The 21,413-nt window shown below is 42.9% G+C and overlaps 1 protein-coding gene across 1 annotated transcript in view; it reads left to right on the plus strand.

Annotated features, from left to right (window-relative positions):
• LOC121001180 (NXPE family member 3-like) overlaps positions 1-6,784 on the plus strand; it is a 60,343-nt gene extending 53,559 nt beyond the window's left edge. The window contains exon 6 of the mRNA XM_040432129.1: positions 6,177-6,784. Within this exon, the coding sequence (XP_040288063.1) occupies positions 6,177-6,712 (536 nt within the window). The 3' untranslated portion in view covers positions 6,713-6,784. The remainder of the gene's footprint in view (positions 1-6,176) is intronic.
• The last annotated feature ends 14,629 nt before the right edge of the window (positions 6,785-21,413 follow it).

A 21,413-nucleotide genomic window follows, 5' to 3' on the forward strand; every position in this document is an offset into this window, starting at 1 on the left:
GGCCTTAGCCTGGAGTGGCAAGTGGAAAACTGCTCCATCATGAAATGGCTTCTGCTGCAGATTTTGCTGCTTGTGGGGTGGAGAAGCAGGCATCCATTTGCGACACACTGCAGCGGCAAAGGGTCCCTTTAAGAGAAATAAGTGTACTTGTTTTCGTGACGCTAGTTGCAGTGAAGCAACATGGGCACAGGGCCCCTTTTTAGTGATAATGTATATGGTACCCAGATGTAGGAATGCCAGAGTGATATAGGGTGGCCTATAATGTCCCTTAATGTTGGTGCACGTGTCAGGGTGCTCCAACCTGGATAAGCTGGACCCCAGGCGTTGTTGTCCAAAGCAGAGCAAATAGGGTAAATTGAAGGATTTGAAAAAAATAAATTGAGTCCAGACCTTGTGATGAAGTCCGATAACAGCTTTACTCTCAATACACTTTTCTCCAATCAGTCTCAGGCTTTCTCTTGGTTCCAGCAGGCTTTGGCATTAACTGGGGCAGGCAAACTCCTCTCTGCTATGTCTGTAACTCTTTGGTTCTGCTGTGCTGACAGGATAGCTATGCAACTTAGCTTTAGCTGCAGGCTGTAACTTCCTTCTTGTAGTCTGTCTCTAAACTGTCCAGGGAAAACTTTACTCCTGGCCTCAGAGGCTTCCAGCTTCTGCCTCCATGTCCAGCTGAGCTGAAGGTGCTCCAGCTGGCCTGAGCGAGGCCACATTCAACAGGGACGTGCACCAGCTGCACACCCTCCTGGCAGAGGGTAAACTAGAACCTTCACCTAGCAGGGGGTAAGCTAGAACTGGACCCCACCCTTCCTGCAGCAAGTGGAAAACGCCCACCACACCACAGAGGGGGGTGTTAGAATGGAAGGAAAGGCTCCATTCTCTGTCCCTGTAACTCTGCCATTTATGCTGCCGCCGGCTGGTGAACCAGGCATCTCACAATTGAACATAACAGTTACATGGAATGAGATATGCACATTATATAGGATCTGGAAACAAACGCACAGATGACATAAGGTTAGCCAATAAAGACAGTAGCAGGGTGCAGAAGTGGTAATGCACCTCTGGGGTGTTACACATTCACCGTAGGCTGCAGCAAGCAGCGTGCATAGTGTTTCCTGGTAATAACATAATTTGTCCTACCCTTCTGTCCGTGGAAAACATTCCCCCATTTTGCTTTGATATAGAGGGTCTAAAACCAAGGCTACCCAGTAATCGTCAGACTGCTTGATGTCAACGACACTCCTGTCACTGCGTAAGCAAGCAAGTATACAAGTAACCATTCTGGCCAGCATGCAAGAGGAGCCACTTCTTTCCAGCTCCGCTCCCCGCTGAGACGATTGGGTGTCCTGGCAGGTGCTATCGTCATCATCGTCCTCTTGCTCCTTCACATCCAACTCCTGGAGTGGCAGCTCCTCATCCTCCTCCTCTATGGCAGATTCCCTTTGTGTACCCAGCAGCTATAGGGCGAACAACAAGATGCGTCAGCTGTTCTTCCGCCATCATCCCCTGCTGCATGAGCATTAGCGTCTGTTCTAAGATAAATTTGAGGGGGATGACATCATTCATGCCGCAGTTGACCCTGCTGACAAACTTTGCGGCCAGGGCTTCAGCACTCAACAGAAGTTTCGGATGAGCTACCACTGCCTGACCTCGAAGCAACACATGCTTCCTGCTGCTGAGGCTGTCTGTTGCTTGACAAAATCTTTCACGGCTTTCCGTGCAATGTTGAATTCCAGCGAGCTGTCACTGTCCCTGCCCATAACATCTGCTCCAGGTGTGGTGCAAACCTTTCCGCACAGTGAGAATTGCAACCTATCTTGTCCGCCAAGTGAGAGTACAAGGCAGGGATGGCTTTTTGGGAGAAAAAATGCTGGCTAGGAATCTTCCATTGAGGCTGAGAGCACGCCATTAGCTCCCTAAAGGCAGCAGACTCAACTAAATGGTACGGCAGCAACTGCACTTTGTTTAATCACAGGATGGGGTGATGGCGCTTCATGTGGTTTAATAGAGCTGCAGTGCTTACGTTTCTGTTTGCCTGCCCACATCTTCTTTTGTGCTTGCCCAGGGCAATGCTTCTGTCTTCCAGCAGCATGGAGAAAACAGCCAGATAGGAGATACTCATGCAGCAGAGGAATAGGCAGCCGAGTTCGGCTTAGCTCTGGCACGTTTTGGGCCTAACCCACTCACAATCACCAGATCCCGAAGCAGACGTGGCTCTGGCTGTTCTTTGGGAGGTAAGTGGCCTCTGCTCTTTATTGCTGCCGCCATCCTTCTCCTCCTCCTCTGATGTTGCCTCCCTTTGTCCCCACTCCCCTGCTCTTCCCGAACTGCCACTGCCGCCATTGCCAATAACGCAGCTCCGGGTGCCACTACTACCACCACCAACACAGTTATTCGGGGGACCTCAGCCTTCTCCTGCATCTCCTCCTCAGGGCAGTACAAATGCTGACTGCTGAAACACAAATCGTCAACAGGGAGACTCTCTTGACTATCTGACGTAGGGCGTGGTGGGGTTTTCTTGCCACTTCTTAAGAAAAAGAAAGATGCTCCACTAGGCATGAGCAGTGAAGACTGAAAGGACTCCACTGACTCCTTCTCTGGGGCTGCACGGGGAGAAGCAGGAGCAACGCTGTGACCCCTGGCTCCACGCATGGTGTCGGACTCTGAAGTCACCTCCACGTCATCCTGCTGCGATTGAGAGAAGGAGTGATTCATCCAATCCACAATCTCATCTCTTTCTCCCCAACAATATTGCGCCTTTCTGAAGCCAGCAGGGGCAACTACTTCTACTGGCCAGATAGCTGGTGCTGCCACTACCCATATTCTGGTTCTGGGTCTCTCCTTTGGAACCCTTCCACAGCCCTGATAATTTTGGGCATCTCAGATAATTATGTTCACTACACTATGTATTGGTGTTGTAATCACATATATGCTGGTCTGAATATATTCAACAACCCCCTAAAGAAATTGGCACCATGTGGAGATAGAAATGAAGGGAAATGGACTGCAGCCTAAATTCGTTATCACTCACAGATAATTTCACTACCCTGTGTATGTAACAGTACAGCCTGGATCGCAGCGGCTCCCTGTGACTCCGCCCACTTACCTCCAGGCCTTAAATAGAAGACAGGTGTTAAGCAGGGTGTTCCACTAATGGAGTGCGCACCCTGCTAGCTCCATTGCATCTGAGGACTCTGTCCACATATCCAGACCTGGATCCCTAACAACATTGTGAAGGACTGCCTACCTTCTTGCCACTGGCTTCCCCACTGCTGGCTTCCTAGCCAGGACCAACTAACCGCAAGTATATGCCTGTTACCTGCTCTGATTAAGGTCCTGGAACTCAGAGTGGGGTGGTTCCTGCTGGTGTGAGGCGATATTCCCAAACCAACACTGAACTCAGGACATGCTATACTAACTCTGAACCTGCTGCATATTATATACTAAACTGAGGACATGCTATACAAACTCTGAACCTGCTGCATATTATATACTAAACTGAGGACATGCTATACTAACTCTGAACCTGCTGCATATTATATACTAAACTGAGGACATGCTATACTAACTCTGAACCTGCTGCATATTATATACTAAACTGAGGACATACTATATACTAACTCTGAACCTGCTGCATATTATATACTAAACTGAGGACATGCTATACAAACTCTGAACCTGCTGCATATTATATACTAAACTGAGGACATGCTATACTAACTCTGAACCTGCTGCATATTATATACTAAACTGAGGACATGCTATACTAACTCTGAACCTGCTGCATATTATATACTAAACTGAGGACATGCTATACTAACTCTGAACCTGCTGCATATTATATACTAAACTGAGGACATGCTATACTAACTCTGAACCTGCTGCATATTATATACTAAACTGAGGACATGCTATACTCACTCTGAACCTGCTGCATATTATATACTAAACTGAGGACATGCTATACTAACTCTGAACCTGCTGCATATTATATACTAAACTGAGGACATGCTATACTAACTCTGAACCTGCTGCATATTATATACTAAACTGAGGACATGCTATACTCACTCTGAACCTGCTGCATATTATATACTAAACTGAGGACATGCTATACTAACTCTGAACCTGCTGCATATTATATACTAAACTGAGGACATACTATATACTAACTCTGAACCTGCTGCATATTATATACTAAACTGAGGACATGCTATACTAACTCTGAACCTGCTGCATATTATATACTAAACTGAGGACATGCTATACTAACTCTGAACCTGCTGCATATTATATACTAAACTGAGGACATGCTATACTAACTCTGAACCTGCTGCATATTATATACTAAACTGAGGACATGCTATACTAACTCTGAACCTGCTGCATATTATATACTAAACTGAGGACATGCTATACTCACTCTGAACCTGCTGCATATTATATACTAAACTGAGGACATGCTATACTAACTCTGAACCTGCTGCATATTATATACTAAACTGAGGACATGCTATACTAACTCTGAACCTGCTGCATATTATATACTAAACTGAGGACATGCTATACTCACTCTGAACCTGCTGCATATTATATACTAAACTGAGGACATGCTATACTCACTCTGAACCTGCTGCATATTATATACTAAACTGAGGACATGCTATACTAACTCTGAACCTGCTGCATATTATATACTAAACTGAGGACATGCTATACTAACTCTGAACCTGCTGCATATTATATACTAAACTGAGGACATGCTATACTAACTCTGAACCTACTGCTTATTATATACTAAAACTGAGGACATGCTATATACTAACCCTGAACCTATGGCATACTATAGACTAAACTGAGGGCATACTATATACTAACTCTGAACTGTGCACAAGTTTATACTAACTTGTGACTCCTGTAATACTGGGAGACCTTCCTTTCCAGCAGTAACAAACTAGATGGATAGCGGTAAATGGGTAAATTATTTTGTTACCCCAAACTCTCCGCCCAAGACTGAGAGAGACGCCTGGGGTACATACTGAGTAACCGCGAATCCCACAGCCAAAAACAAGGGCGGTGGGATAATAGTGGATGTCCATTGCTTCTGCAGTTGAGATCCTAACTGATCAACTAGGTGCGTTACAGTGTATTGGTGTAATGATCACCTATATGCTGGATCAATTAAATTGAACAGACCCCCAAAAATGTAGAACTGTGTGGAGAAATAAATAAATCGAAATGGAAGGTTGGAACTGTATGGAGAAATAAACAGATTTAGCCCTAATATTATGTTATTGATCACTGATGATTTTGTCCACTACCCTACATACTAAAAATAAATGAATTAAATGTGAGAATCCCTGACACAGAGTTTGCAGTAGTATTCTATATGATATGCTAGATTGATGGTAAAATACCTGTGGAATAAATACTTATTCCACCAACCCCCCCCCCCCCCAAAAAAAAATAAAAAAAAATAAAAAAAATTAAGTAATGTCCTTACAGGTCGCTGCTTTTGAGGTATGTAGCAGCTTCAGTTCTACTAAGAGAGACAGCCAGCCTCAGCTCCTCACTTCTCACTTCCTGGCTGACAGCTTTCCCTGCCTGTCCCTATTCTACACAATTCTTCTTTCTGATTCTATCCTTTATGTTCAATGTCCCTGACAGTAGAATACAATGAGCTTGATTGATATTTTTTCTCTCCCTGACTCTCTAAGATGTTTTTTTCTGTCAGACACTGTAAGACCCATCCATCCTCATTCACAGCCCAGCACTCGTGTTTTGCTCGTTCTGCTAGGGCACCTCCTTGTCTGCTGCAGCACTGATTGGCTCCCAGACTGATAGCATGGAGGAGCCAATCAGGGCAAGCCCCCCGCCCATTTCCTCCCAGGGTCATGTGAGAACCCTTCTTCCTCCCTAGTGTGCTCTTTTACTGGATTCATCTGAAAGAAACCTGAAAAGGTTCGGGTTTGTCTGTCATGCAAAAAATGGCAAATTTACGACCGAACCTGGTTCAGTAGGAACTGGTTCACTCATCTTTAGTTATTACCTTTCAAAAGTGGACCAAGGAAGGACAAGTGGTTATCGAGTGACTGGGTCGTGATTAGAAAAAAAACTTTACTCAATGATGAATGATGATGTCACCTCTGTTAATATAACAGTGTGTTTTGTGTTTGCAGCTCTACAGAGAGTGGACCTTCATGTCAGCTATGCCCCCGGACCCCTTCTGGCCACTGATGTTGAGCATGTCTATCTAGTGCAATGGCGGGCACACCAGAGGCCTCTCAGCATGAAGCGCACACGTGTGCAGGAGCTACGCTACATCGCCAATGAGCTGGATAACATTGGAGGGGGGGATGATGGCCTGGTGATTGTCATAAACTGTATGGCGCACTTTGTCTTATTTCCAGTGACATTTTATCTGCAAAGGATAAGAAATATCCGTAATGCTGTTGTGCGGTTATTGAAGCGAAGCCCTCAGACCAAGGTCATCATCAAATCCGGTAACACCGGCTTCCTCTATGAACACGGCAGTGACTGGCTGTCCCTCCAGCTGGACACACTGATGAGGGCCATCTTCTCAGGACTTCCAGTCACATTATTAGATGCCTGGCAGATGACCACCTGCCATTACCTGCCCAAAGACCTTCACCCCCAAGAGATCATAATCAAGAACATGGTGGACTCGATGCTCTCCTACATTTGTCCAGAATAGGTTGGTACAGACAACATTGTGACAGGAATCCTCATTATTATTGTTAGGACATAGGACTACAACCTCCAACTTGACTGTATGTGCAGCGTCCCACTACATGTGTGGGCACTGCTTAAAAGCACTTTTTACCCTAAAAACTGTATTATGCTGTATTATGTGACTTTGTACTAATTTATCTGCAAAATCCCTGTTACCAGGTAGATTAGATGTAATTTATACATTCCACCACTAGATGGGGATAAAACTTAGGTTCTATATATACCTAGTTCAGGCCTAGTTAGTCAGTTGAGATTAGAGCAGATCTGAGTAGATCAGTGTGGAGATCAGTGATTAGTAGACTGATGCTGAGAGTGAGAGAGTGCAGATCTAGCACTTCTGCTCTGATGAAAGTTTAGTCCAGAAAGGGACAAGAGAAAAGACTTAAACATCCAAAGGATAAAAGCCACCAATCAGGCATCAAGGACCTTTGGATATTCAGGTGAACGATACCATAGCTTCCGGCAACCTCACCAAATTACACTGATACAGAAAATATCCCTCTAAGCTCAAATCCAGCCTAAGAAAGCCTAGAAACAGTGGATTTGCTGATTAACTCTAATACCAACAAGAGGCTGTATTTTTGTATTGCTGCAGCCAAAGTCAACATCAGTAAAAGTTGTGAGTTGCATCTTACCACTGTCTACCTCATTATTGCCACTATTGGTTGTACCACCATTAGCGGTACTGGCGTCACGACAAAAACCATCAAGGGACTCAGCCGCAACAAGCACCCTAAGCACCCATAACTTCAAGGGCACCTCAACTACCATCTTGGCTGATGCTTCCTACCACAGAGCGTGCCCCGGAGGATTTTGTGCTGTCCACCTCAACACTGTGCTGCCGGCCCAGGGAGGCTTTCTGCTAACCGTGAGTAAACTGATGAACTGTGTGTTATTATTTGGCCCCTCATCGGTCCACCGTGCACCTCACGTGTTGCCCCTGCGCTACTGGCTGGCTGCATATGTTGTGGTGAAGAAAAAAGTAACGGGTTAGACAGAGGAAATAAAGGCTTACTGCTCTTAAAGGGGTTCTCCAGAAATTAAAAAAATTAAAATACTTAACTATTACTTTATTATTAGTGTTAGGCGTGCATGCTTGGCCAAACACTAGTTTGCCTCGAGCATCGCGATGCTTGGCACATCGCGGTGTTCGGCCGAATACCGCGTGTGCTCGAGCGTGATGCTCGAGTCCCCTCCCCGCACGTTTGTTGGCTGCTATGCAGCCAATAAACGTGCAGGTAAGTACTGCCATTCACTGTAATGCCGTAGCCATGTTGGCTGCTGGCATTACAGTGATTGGTTGGCCGGAACGCATCATCGGGTGCTATATACAGTAGCTCCCGATGACACGTGTTCAGCTCAGTCTTAGTCAGGGAGAGCTGGAGAGCAGAATGGAGAGATAGTGTAGGGATTGAAATAGGAATATTTTCGTTTTTATACTTGTTATAGACCCAAAAGTCCTTTTAAGGACTATTGTTGTGTGTGGCAGCAATCAGGGCCGGTTCTAGGTGAAATGGGGCCTTGGGGCGAAAAACAATAAGGCCCCCCCCCCACATGACACTTGCTTACTTTAACGTCCCATATTGTAAACAAACGCAAGTGGCAAAGTAACATGTACAAGTAAAATGTATTTAATATTTATTATTACAATAAATAAATTCAACAAAAAAAGGAATCAAATATCACAATTTCCAAGTACCAAAGTATTTTTCCAAATAGACAGTGCAGTTAGATTTTTTGGATAGGCTTAAAACCCTCTCCGTAGGGAAAAATTCGGTATTTTCTCCCAAATTGGGACATAACACACTACAAACAAAAACACAATGTAAACCATACCGTGCAATAGTCAAATAAAATTGATTCCTGAAACTGGTCTCTAACAAATGTTCAGATAAATATAACTTTGCTAATTCAAAATTAACCTATGGCATGTGAACAACATTTTTAAAGTGGTCTGAAAATAAGTAAAGTGCTCTTATATTATATGTGCAATTACATCAACTATGACATGGGAATAAAAAAAAGTCAGCCCAGGTAAGTAAATGCAACATCAACATAAGCTATAACAAAATAGTTTCCATTAAAATAATTAGAATGATCATATCGAAATAAATAGAATTATTATAAACAAATAGAAATAAATAGAATTATTATTAACAAATAATTTAACATGAAATGTTTTAACGTTAGATAAAAGAAAATACTGCAACATCAATCAAAAATAAATACTTTAAAGTGCAATGGTTTGAGAACCAACAAAATTATTGCTTTGAAATAAAGTTTTATGACTTCTTAAAAGTAAACCTTCCTGGCTTTTGCTGAGGAAAACTCTTCTATCAATTTTGAGAAATCTAGATTTCTGCAAATGTCTTGCTCAATTGCAATCTCCGCCAGGCCATTTAGCCGATCTTGTGACATCGAGGATCGTAAATAGTTCTTGATTAGCTTGAACTGTGAGAAGCTTCTCTCTCCGGATGCCACTGTAACTGGCACACTCAGGAGGATAGGCCACACTGAGATTTGGGTACAGATCCAAAAGGTTGGCTCTGTATATGTGATTTACCATATTCAGGGTGGAATCAGATACGTCATCAGGCATGCTTCTAATGGCAGTAATTATTTCTAGCTTCAAGTCATTAGGATCAATGTCCCCCATTTCTTCTGAGAAGTGTTAACAACAATCTTCCAGTCTTTGTTGATCTTTAGCAGCCGTCATCTCCTTTGTACTGAAAAGGAAACCGAAAAGATTGTAGAAAGTGTTTACTTGAGTAAATCTTTCATTTATGCTTGTCAGGGCAACATCATAGAAACATAGAATGTGTCGGCAGATAAGAACCGTTTGGCCCATCTAGTCTGCCCAATATAATGAGTACTATGGATAGCCCCCGGCCCTATCTTATATGAAGGATAGCCTTATGCCTATCCCATGCATGCTTAAACTCCTCCACTGTATTTGCAGCTACCGCTTCTGCAGGAAGGCTATTCCATGCATCCACTACTCTCTCAGTAAAGTAATACTTCCTGATATTACTTTTAAACCTTTGCCCCTCTAATTTAAAACTATGTCCTCTTGTAGCAGTTTTTCTTCTTTTAAATATTCTTTCCTCTTTTACCTTGTTGATTCCCTTTATGTATTTAAAAGTTTCTATCATATTCCCTCTGTCTCGTCTTTCTTCCAAGCTATACATTTTAAGGTCCTTTAATCTTTCCTGGTAAGTTTTATCCTGCAATCCATGGACTAGCTTAGTAGCTCTTCTCTGAACTCTCTCCAAAGTATCAATATCCTTCTGGAGATATGGTCTCCAGTACTGAGCACAATACTCCAAATGAGGTCTCACTAGTGCTCTGTAGAGCGGCATGAGCGCCTCCCTCTGTCTACTGGTAATTCCTCTTGCTATACACCCAAGCATTCTGCTAACATTTCCTGCTGCTCTGTGACATTGTCTGCCTACCTTTAAGTCTTCTGAAATAATGATCCCTAAATCCCTTTCCTCAGATACTGAGGTTAGGACTGTATCACTGATTTTATATTCTGCTCTTGGGTTTTTACGCCCCAGGTGCATTATCTTGCACTTATCAACATTAAATTTTAGTTGCCAGATTTTTGACCACTCCTCTAGTTTTTCTAAGTCCGTTTCCATTTGGTGTATTCCTCCAGGAACGTCAACCCTGTTACAAATCTTTGTGTCATCAGCAAAAAGACACACCTTACCATTGAGGCCTTCTGCAATTTAGCTGATAAAGATATTAAACAATATGGGTCCCAGAACAGATCCCATTGACTACAACCCTCTGCTGTCTGTCCCTCAGCCACTGCCTAATCCATTCAACAATATGGGAGTCCAAGCCCAATGACTGCACTTTATTGATAAGCCTTCTATGTGGGACAGTATCAAAAGCCTTACTAAAGTCTAGATAAGCGATGTCTACTGCACCTCCTCCATCTATTATTTTAGTCACCCAATCAAAAAAATCAATAAGATTAGTTTGACATGATCTCCCTGAAGTAAACCCATGCTGTTTTTCATCTTTCAATCCATGGGATTTTAGATGGTCCACAATCCTCTCCTTAAGTATGGTTTCCATTAATTTCCCCACTATTGATGTCAGGCTTACTGGCCTGTAGTTGCCCGATTCCTCCCTACTACCTTTCTTGTGAATGGGCACAACATTTGCTAATTTCCAATCTTCTGGGACGACTCCTGTTGCCAGTGATTGGTTAAATAAATCTGTTAATGGTTTTGCTAGTTCACCGCTGAGCTCTTTTAATAGCTTTGGGTGTATCCCATCAGGCCCCTGTGACTTATTTGTATTAATTTTAGACAGCTGACTTAGAACCTCTTCCTCTGTAAAGACACATGCGTCAAAAGATTCATTAGTCTTCTTTCCCAACTGAGGTCCTTCTCCTTCATTTTCCTTTGTAAAAACTGAATAGAAGTATTCATTGAGGCAGTCAGCTAGTTCTTTATCTTCTTCCATATACCTTCCTTCTTTAGTTTTTAATTTGGTAATTCCTTGTTTTAGTTTCCTTTTTTCATTTATGTATCTGAAGAATGCCTTATCGCCTTTTTTTTCCTGACTGAGCTAATTTCTCTTCTGCCTGTGCTTTAGAAGCTCTTATAACTTGTTTGGCCTCTCTCTGCCTAATCTTATAAATTTGTCTGTCATCCTCGTTTTTTTTTTTTTTATAATTCCTAAATGCTATCTTTTTGTTTTTAATGATTTTGGCCACTTCTGCTGAGTACCACAGTGGTCTCTTCCTTTTTTTGCTTTTACTGAGAAGCCTAATGCAATCTTCTGTTGCCTTCAATAGTGCCACTTTTAAGTAGTCCCATTTCTCCTGGACTCCAATGAAACTGTTCCAGTCTGAGAGGGACTCGTATACCACTAATCTCATTTTATAAAAGTCTGTTTTTCTAAAATCTAAAACTTTTGTTTTTGTGTGGTGTGACTCAGTCACTGTACTTATAGTAAACCACACTGACTGGTGATCACTAGATCCCAAGCTTTCCCCTACAGTAATATCAGATACCAAATTCCCATTTGTGAATACTAAATCTAAAATGGCCTCCTTCCGGGTTGGCTCCTCCACTACTTGCTGTAGAGATAATCCCAGTAGGGAATTTAGAATATCTGTACTCCTGGCAGAACTAGCTATTTTGGTTTTCCAGTTTACATCTGGAAGATTGAAGTCTCCCATAATGATAACTTCCCCCTTCAATGTCATTTTAGCTATTTCCTCAACTAGTAGATCATCTAATTCTTTGACTTGGGTAGGTGGTCTATATATCACACCTACACGAGTTACCTTATGATTATCAAGCTGCAAGGTAACCCAAACTGACTCTAAATTCTTCTCGCTAACTTGTATCAAATCTGGGGTAGAAAGAAAACTCGTTTTATATGTCCTTCTGGGTGCAGTTCATCTCATCTATTCCCTCATAGTCAAACATTCTTCTTTTTGTTTCTTTTCTCTTGATGGGCAACACAAATTCCACACCGATTTCTTCTCCCAAGTCTTTAGCAATAGAATGGGCTGATTCAAAACCAGTATCTCTGTATTCTTGCAAGATGTCTCAGTGCTGCTTCAATTTATTTTGCTAGGACATCCATCCCAATACTTGGACTCTGGAAGAGCTGGCTGGCACGATTAATGTGGTACAAAACATCATACCACACCACAGTGCAGAGAGTGAATGGACCTGAAGAGATCTCCACGGAAAGGCTATTAGCCTCTGCAGCTGTCACATCATCTGGATGATAAGATCTTCAAGTGTACAAACAACATCCCCTAGGTTAAAGCGCAGAACCTTAACACTATCAATCCGACACTCCCATCGAGTGTCAGAGAGGGGTTTGACAGTGAGACGAGGGCAGTTCTGCTTCAAGATAGCCCACCGCTGTGTAGAGGAACTAAAAAGAACATAGATTCTCTGTAAAACGCCAAAAAATATGACAGAAAAGACGGAAGATTTGGCAGCGTCCAGTATTACTAAATACAAAGTATGACGGCTGCAGGGCAGGACAATGCTCGTTTATTAATAGCCAAAATCCTTGTTTGGACACCCATTTTCTTCCCCTTCATGTTACTGCCATTATCATAGCTCTGACCTCTGCAGTTATCAATACTGATGTTCAATTCATCCAGGTGTTTTAAAAATATATCACCCAAGGCCTCCCCAGTGGTTTCTTCCTCATCAAAGGGTTTAAAAACTGATACTCCAACTGACATTTCACAATGCGAATGGTTATTGAAAGTTGTTCCACAAGGCTTGTATCAGGTGTGCAGTCCATGATCACACCATGGCTTGTATCAGGTGTGCAGTCCATGATCACACCATGGCTTGTATCAGGTGTGCAGTCCATGATCACACCATGGCTTGTATCAGGTGTGCAGTCCATGATCACACCATGGCTTGTATCAGGTGTGCAGTCCATGATCACACCATGGCTTGTATCAGGTGTGCAGGCCATGATCACACCATGGCTTGTATCAGGTGTGCAGTCCATGATCACACCATGGCTTGTATCAGGTGTGCAGTCCATGATCACACCATGGCTTGTATCAGGTGTGCAGTCTATGATCACACCATGGCTTGTATCAGGTGTGCAGTCCATGATCACACCATGGCTTGTATCAGGTGTGCAGTCCATGATCACACCATGGCTTGTATCAGGTGTGCAGTCCATGATCACACCATGGCTTGTATCAGGTGTGCAGTCTATGATCACACCATGGCTTGTATCAGGTGTGCAGTCCATGATCACACCATGGCTTGTATCAGGTGTGCAGTCCATGATCACACCATGGCTTGTATCAGTATGCAGTCCATGATCACACCATGGCTTGTATCAGGTGTGCAGTCCATGATCACACCATGGCTTGTATCAGGTGTGCAGTCCATGATCACACCATGGCTTGTATCAGGTGTGCAGTCTATGATCACACCATGGCTTGTATCAGGTGTGCAGTCCATGATCACACCATGGCTTGTATCAGGTGTGCAGTCCATGATCACACCATGGCTTGTATCAGGTGTGCAGTCCATAATCACACCATGGCTTGTACCAGGGAGACCTATAATATCCGGCATCAACTCCCTCACATCCAACCTATCGGCCTATGTAGATACTTTCCTGCAAAAATTTGTCATCCAACTTCCCTCACATCTCCGAGATTCCTCACACCTAATCAGTATTTTAGACACGGTCCAATGGAAAACCAATTACCATTGGGTAACATTAGATGTAAGCTCTCTATACAGCAATATACAACATGATTTAGGCCTCCAAGCAATCGAACATTTTTTATCCATGGATCATGAAATGCCCTCAGTTCAAAAGGATTTCATTCTCAAGTCCATCCACTTCATCCTTCACCACAATTTCTTTACCTTCAACGAAAATTTTTATCTACAAATAAAGGGGACAGCAATGGGGACAAAATTTGCGCCCTCTTATGCCAACCTTTTTGTAGGCCTTTTTGAGGAAAAGTTAGGCCTCCTCTCCCACAACCAGATCATCTTTTATAAAAGATACATTGATGACATTATACTAATTTGGGATGGAGGAAAAGATGAAATAGTCAATTTCATCAAGGAGCTAAACGCCAACAACTGGGGCTTACAATTCAGCTCCGAACATGACCCTCAGGAAGCTATATTCCTAGACATACACATCAAAACACTCTCAAACAAAATCACAACCAGAACACATTTCAAAAAAGTCGATGCGAATAGCTATCTTGAATATTCCAGCTGTCATTACTCCAAATGGAAAAACAACATTCCATTTGGCCAAATGAAAAGGATCAGAAGAAACTGCTCAAATGACCAAGTAATGAGGGAACAATTAAACATCATCAAAAACAGATTCAAAGAAAAAGGCTATCCGAAGGGACTAATCAATGCCACCGCAAAGAAGGTATGCACCCTAAACCAAAAAGTCACCCTCCAACCCACTCGACCGAAAATTACAACCAATGAGAAATACCAATATAACTTAATCACCCGTTTTAATGCCAAACATAAAAACATCAGACAGATTCTGAATAAACATTGGAGTATCCTTCTTAAAGATCCAATCTTAAGAGACTCCCTACCCAGGCAACCGTCCCTTACATTCAGAAGAGCAAAAACTCTAAAGAATTTAATTGCCCCGTCCTGTCCCAAACTAGAGACGCAAAAAATGATCCTACCACTAGGGACCACCCAAAATACAAGTAAGATAGGGATACGAAAATGCCAACTCAAAAAGTGCCTATGTTGCACCATGATCACCCATGGGACCAAAGAGTTGCCTCTCAATACACCGAAAGAAGGCCATAGTGGAACATGGAACATCAAACAAGACCTACATTGTGGAACAAAACATGTGATATATTTACTAACCTGTCCTTGCAAATTAAAATATGTCGGCAGAACAACACAAACAGTCAGAGAAAGAATGAATGCGCACCGCTCAAACATCAGACGAGGCGTCCTAACCCATAGCGTATCCCGCCATTACTCAGAGAAACATAACAAGGACCCATCCACACTCAGAGTTTCACCTATAGAACACATAACCACCTCTTATCAACAACTTTGCCAGAAAGAAATGCACTGGATTTATCGCCTCAATACATTAACACCTTTTGGATTAAACGAATCGATCGAATACTCAAACTACTAACCAGAACCTCTAAATACCACTATGCCAAGAACAGAATATAATCAGAAAGTGTGGGTGCGAGATATTTGTAAATTTATGTATATGTATGTATGTGTATTCATGTATGTATACATATGTTTTTGTATGTGTATGCAGTTGAAAACAAAACACAGAAAAAGCTACTTATATCCCCACATCGCCAACATGCACGGTCTGCGCACACGCGCACAGACACAGCCTCCACCACAAGACCTTCCCTATTTTCCACATATTTCCGTCTATATCTCTCTAAGCATCCTACATACGAAAACATCTAACCGCACATTAGGGATCTGGCAAAGATCACATCTTTTACCAATGCTACACATGACTAAATGCATATTTTATTTTATTTTTTATCATTATATTTTTTATCCATCTTTGTATGTATTTTATGCGTATATATGTATATATGTGTGTGTATGTAGGTGTGTGTTTGTGTGCGTATATATATGTGTATATGTGTCTCCTTTGGATCGGAAAACTTGGTTATGTTTTGGAGAGGCCAAAGCACAGTCTTACTAACATTCATTTCACTCTGTTTTATTTATTTTTTAATTTTAATTTTTTCTATTTATATATGGTATTACCACTTTTATTCATTCTTTATCTAATTTTTCTACCATACAGTTTTTTAATAGTGTTCTTTTACTCCTTACTGTTCACAATTCTTGCGCAATTTCTGTATAAGCTCATGCGGAACACTCCTGGTTCAATGACAGTTGAACACAGATCTGTATACAATTTATATATATGTAACTTCTGTCTGTACTATCTGTAATTTTCAAATTGCTCTTTACTCTGGAGCAACTAATCGGTGCAATTTCACCCCCTCCCCTTCTCCCAACCCTTCTCCCCCCTCCCCTCCTTGCCCATATATACAGGATTAGAGTAAAAAACCTTGCATTATCACCACCGTATATGCCCCCTATCACCATTCCAGACAAGCCACCCATATCACTCCTGAAATTGTACTATTCTGCATTTATCTTGTACTAGTTGCGTTGCGTTCCACTGTGGAACGAAAACCGGAACTCACTACTCAGCCGCTCCAAGCGCTCTAAGCTGGAGCACAACTCCGAACCACGTCACTTCCTTCTAAGCGCTTGCCTTCTTACCTCCTAGGTTCCGGTGCATTCCACGCTGGAACGCAAACCGGAACTATTTCAAACTCAGCCGGCCGATATGCGCTCCACTCTGGAACGCATACCGGAAGTGACATCACTTCCTCTCCCCGCTGCTGATGCCCTGCAAACAGGTTTTTGCCGCTCTTTTTAAGTATAAATACATGTGAACGATTGTAATTTACTTATGCTCCTGATGAAGGGGATCCTTGGTGACCCCGAAACGCGTTGAGCCCACTTTTACCTTTACCCTACCCTGTGCTAATAAAGAGGAAATTTAACAGACGTTCCAGCTGTGACTGCCGTTTATTTCCAGACGATCGTTTAGGCGACCCAGGCGCAGGAGGAAGCAGAGTGGGTGTTATGTGCTTTATCCCACCCTGCCCCTCCTGGGTGAAGTGAGTTTTCTTACTCTAAAGTTTTTTTACTTGAAAATTTCCATTTCTAAATATTGCATTTTAGAAAACTCTTTTCTAGAGGGAATACCTTGATTGAAAAATTCCCACTGGGGCATTTTTAATATACTATTTTTAATATACTACTTTTAATATAGTATTTCTAATATACCACCTTCAATTCACCATCACTATTTAATCCTAAAAGTAACCCTGCTGGGTTGCACAAGCATCTGGGATTTTTCAATAGTGAATGAGACGACGGCTGGTTTTGACACTCCATTACCCACTGTTCTACCATTCTAAATTAAGCAGCTGACTACCTCTGAGGGATTTGGCGCCGTATACAGGTTCCTTTTTTCTTTTGTTTTTTCCTTCATGCACCATGTCCACTTTAGATTAATTCTATCTGGACATTACACCTGTGGCAGCCTTTAACATCCTACACACAAAAAAATATATTAATAAATATATACAAAAAAGAACAACAACAATAATAAAAATCATTAAGTATTCATCCGAAATATATTTTGGACCCTAGATACATCATATCACCACCTAACGGTCCGTTCCTCTTGGCGCCCTGCCTGGATATCCCAGACTCTCTAGACACCAGAGAGTTTGTGACTAATCCCCTCTTCTTTTTTCCCTATATCTCTGTCTTGTACCAGGTGAGCAGTCCATGATCACGCCATGGCTTGTACCAGGTGTGCAGTCCATGATCACACCATGGCTTGTATCAGGTGTGCAGTCCATGATCACACCATGGCTTGTATCAGGTGTGCAGTCCATGATCACACCATGGCTTGTATCAGGTGTGCAGTCCATGATCACACCATGGCTTGTATCAGGTGTGCAGTCCATGATCACACCATGGCTTGTATCAGGTGTGCAGTCCATGATCACACCATGGCTTGTATCAGGTGTGCAGTCCATGATCACACCATGGCTTGTATCAGGTGTGCAGTCCATGATCACACCATGGCTTGTATCAGGTGTGCAGTCCATAATCACACCATGGCTTGTACCAGGTGAGCAGTCCATGATCACGCCATGGCTTGTACCAGGTGTGCAGTCCATGATCACACCATGGCTTGTATCAGGTGTGCAGTTCATGATCACACCATGGCTTGTATCAGGTGTGCAGGCCATGATCACACCATGGCTTGTATCAGGTGTGCAGTCTATGATCACACCAAGGCTTGTATCAGGTGTGCAGTCCATGATCACACCATGGCTTGTATCAGGTGTGCAGTCCATGATCACACCATGGCTTGTATCAGGTGTGCAGTCTATGATCACACCATGGCTTGTATCAGGTGTGCAGTCCATGATCACACCATGGCTTGTATCAGGTGTGCAGGCCATGATCACACCATCGCTTGTATTAGGTGTGCAGGCCATGATCACACCATGGCTTGTATCAGGTGTGCAGTCTATGATCACACCATGGCTTGTATCAGGTGTGCAGTCCATGATCACACCATGGCTTGTATCAGGTGTGCAGTCCATGATCACACCATGGCTTGTATCAGGTGTGCAGTCCATGATCACACCATGGCTTGTATCAGGTGTGCAGTCCATGATCACACCATGGCTTGTATCAGGTGTGCAGTCCATGATCACACCATGGCTTGTATCAGGTGTGCAGGCCATGATCACACCATAGTACTTTGCTGTACAAATTCTTTCTGCCACAGCCTGTAGTATGGTATTAGCCATCTGCCTTATAAGATCGTTTGGAATGTCCTTACTGAGGCAGTGCTGTTTAATTTTCTTCTTCTGAATTTTTCTCACATGTTCATTCATAACTGAGTCATATTTAGCAAGAAGCTCCACCAAGCCAAGAAAATGACCATTGTGGGGATGATATAGTCTATCTGTACTTCCACGTAAGGGTAGATTGCGTTGCGCCAAATGACAACTAATGTCTATTATCCTTGTTAGAATAGAGCACCAGTAGGTTTTTTCCAGTTCAATCTGCTGCATGTTGGCACTATGGACCGTCCTTTTTTCACACATTCCTGTGCGTAGGCTATGCCAGTCCTACATGCACTGCTCATGTTCTTTTAGGTATGAATGGATATTTTTCCACTTGTTAAACCCATCTTTGGATATTGTGATGTCCTGTTTTCTAAATACGACGCAGCAGAAACAAAATACTTTATCTACTTTCTCAGAGTAAACCAGCCATGTACGTAGAATTTTGTCTCCATTGCCTACTTGAATGAAATCATTTTCTTTTGTAAAACGTCTTAGAGTTGCTGATTTGTTCTGTGGAAAGACAATGTCCACAACTTGCTTCGGGCCTCTCTTCACTAACTCCATTCTCTGGGCATCAGAAATTGCAGTAGGCCACAATGCTGGGTCGTCACTGAAAACATCAGTAATGTCTACATTTTCCGGTGGTAAAATAATACTCATGGAAACAGCAGAATTAGTGCTTTCTGCAGCAGGTTCAGTGGTGACTGGTTCACTTCCACATTGCATTGGTGCTTCCACAGAAGAGACTGTGTCCTTGGATCCGTGACCTTCAGCTTCCTCTCCCATTTCTGTGGCTGGTGGTAAAGGAGTTCCATCACTGGATGCTGAAGCTTCAACTTGCTGTGATTCTCGATGTGGTTGAAAGAATGATGTTAGTTTTGGATAGGTCTCCAACTTCCTTGTTTTTTCTTCTGCTTTTTTCTTTTTCTGAGAACTGCTGAGATAGGATCACTTCACCTTGGCCCAATAATCTTACAATATACTTAAAAAATATATATATAGTTATATTCAAGTCTATTTTTATATTTAAGTATTAAAGTGAATTTAATAACACAGAATTTCAGTTTACCCGATATCACTCCAGACCCCAGTGGCTGCCTGTGGCTCCTCCCTCACTAGGAGTGTCACGTCGGTGATATCGATAAAACCATAAAACATTCCGGTCATCAATAAAAACAATAATAGGTTTAATCGTGGCTGGTACAAACTACAAATTGGCGTGGTATTAAAAAGCAGGAAGTGCCCAACCCCATATGCAGTGGTGCATCTATACCGGGGGGGCAGATCCTGCACTTGTGGCCCGTTGCTAATGGCAATCCCCAGCAAAAATGCATACAATGGAGGATGCCTGCAGCGGACCACAAGTACCACAATGGACATCCTACACAGGATAGCAAATGTGTGGATGTGATAGACAGTCAAAATAACATAACAAAAACAAATACAGGTGCACTCTGCGGTCTTACTAACCCTCATACTGGTGTAAAATTGAGATTTAGCCAACATATCCTGCTTGGAGGACATGTCCATCCACAGGCAGCATTCTGGTGCACATGTGAGGCCCAGGCTATATCAGCCAGTCTTAGGTGGGGCTCAGAGCTCTCTAATTCGCCCACTGGCTCCTGGTATTGCCGATACGGCCCAGGTAGGTTTAGCGTTAGGTTCCCGAGCTACTTGAGAAACCTTGGGGCGGTGCTCGGGCTCAGACATGTCCTCCAAGCAGGATATGTTGGCTAATTCTCAATTTTACACCAGTATGAGGGCTAGTAAGACCGCAGAGTGCACCTGTATTTGTTTTTGTTATGTTATTTTGACTGTCTATCACATCCACACATTTGCTATCCTGTGTAGGATGTCCATTGTGGTACTTGTGGTCCGCTGCAGGCATCCTCCATTGTATGCATTTTTGCTGGGGATTGCCATTAGCAACGGGCCACAAGTGCAGGATCTGCCCCCCCGGTGTAGATGCACCACTGCATATGGGGTTGAGCACTTCCTGCTTTTTAATACCACGCCAATTTGTAGTTTGTATTTTGAATTTTTGGAGGTGTAGAAACTCCTAGTCTGAATGTGCCTTTATTTCCATCCACAGGCAGCATTCTGGTGCACATGTGAGGCCCGGGCTATATCAGCCAGTCTTGGGTGGGGCTCAGAGCTCTCTGCCTCCTCCCATTGTATGCATGGTCACATGCTGGAGGTTACTGGTTATTGGCTTGAGTCGGACCTTGTGCACCTGTAATTTGCCCACTGGCTCCTGGTATTGCCCATACGGCCCAGGTAGGTTTAGCGTTAAGTTCTCGAGCTACTTGAGAAACCTTGGCGCAGTGCTCGGGCTCAGACATGTCCTCCAAGTAGGATATGTTGGCTAATTCTCAATTTTACACCAGTATGAGGGTTAGTAAGACCGCAGAGTGCACCTGTATTTGTTTTTGTTACGTTAATCGTGTCTGGCCCACACATCTGGTTCATCAATCGGTCTGGAGATTTAATTTGTGGACGTTCATACAAAAGAAACTGTATAGTGTGTTGCACAGTGTAGAGGTATACTGTATATTGTGTGGCACAGTGTAGATGTATACTGTATATTGTGTGGCACAGTGTAGAGGTATACTGTATATTGTGTGGCACAGTGTAGATGTATACTGTATATTGTGTGGCACAGTGTAGAGGTATACTGTATATTGTGTGG

The sequence above is a fragment of the Bufo bufo genome, chromosome 5, assembly GCF_905171765.1.
Source record: "Bufo bufo chromosome 5, aBufBuf1.1, whole genome shotgun sequence".
NCBI classification, from domain to species: domain Eukaryota; kingdom Metazoa; phylum Chordata; class Amphibia; order Anura; family Bufonidae; genus Bufo; species Bufo bufo.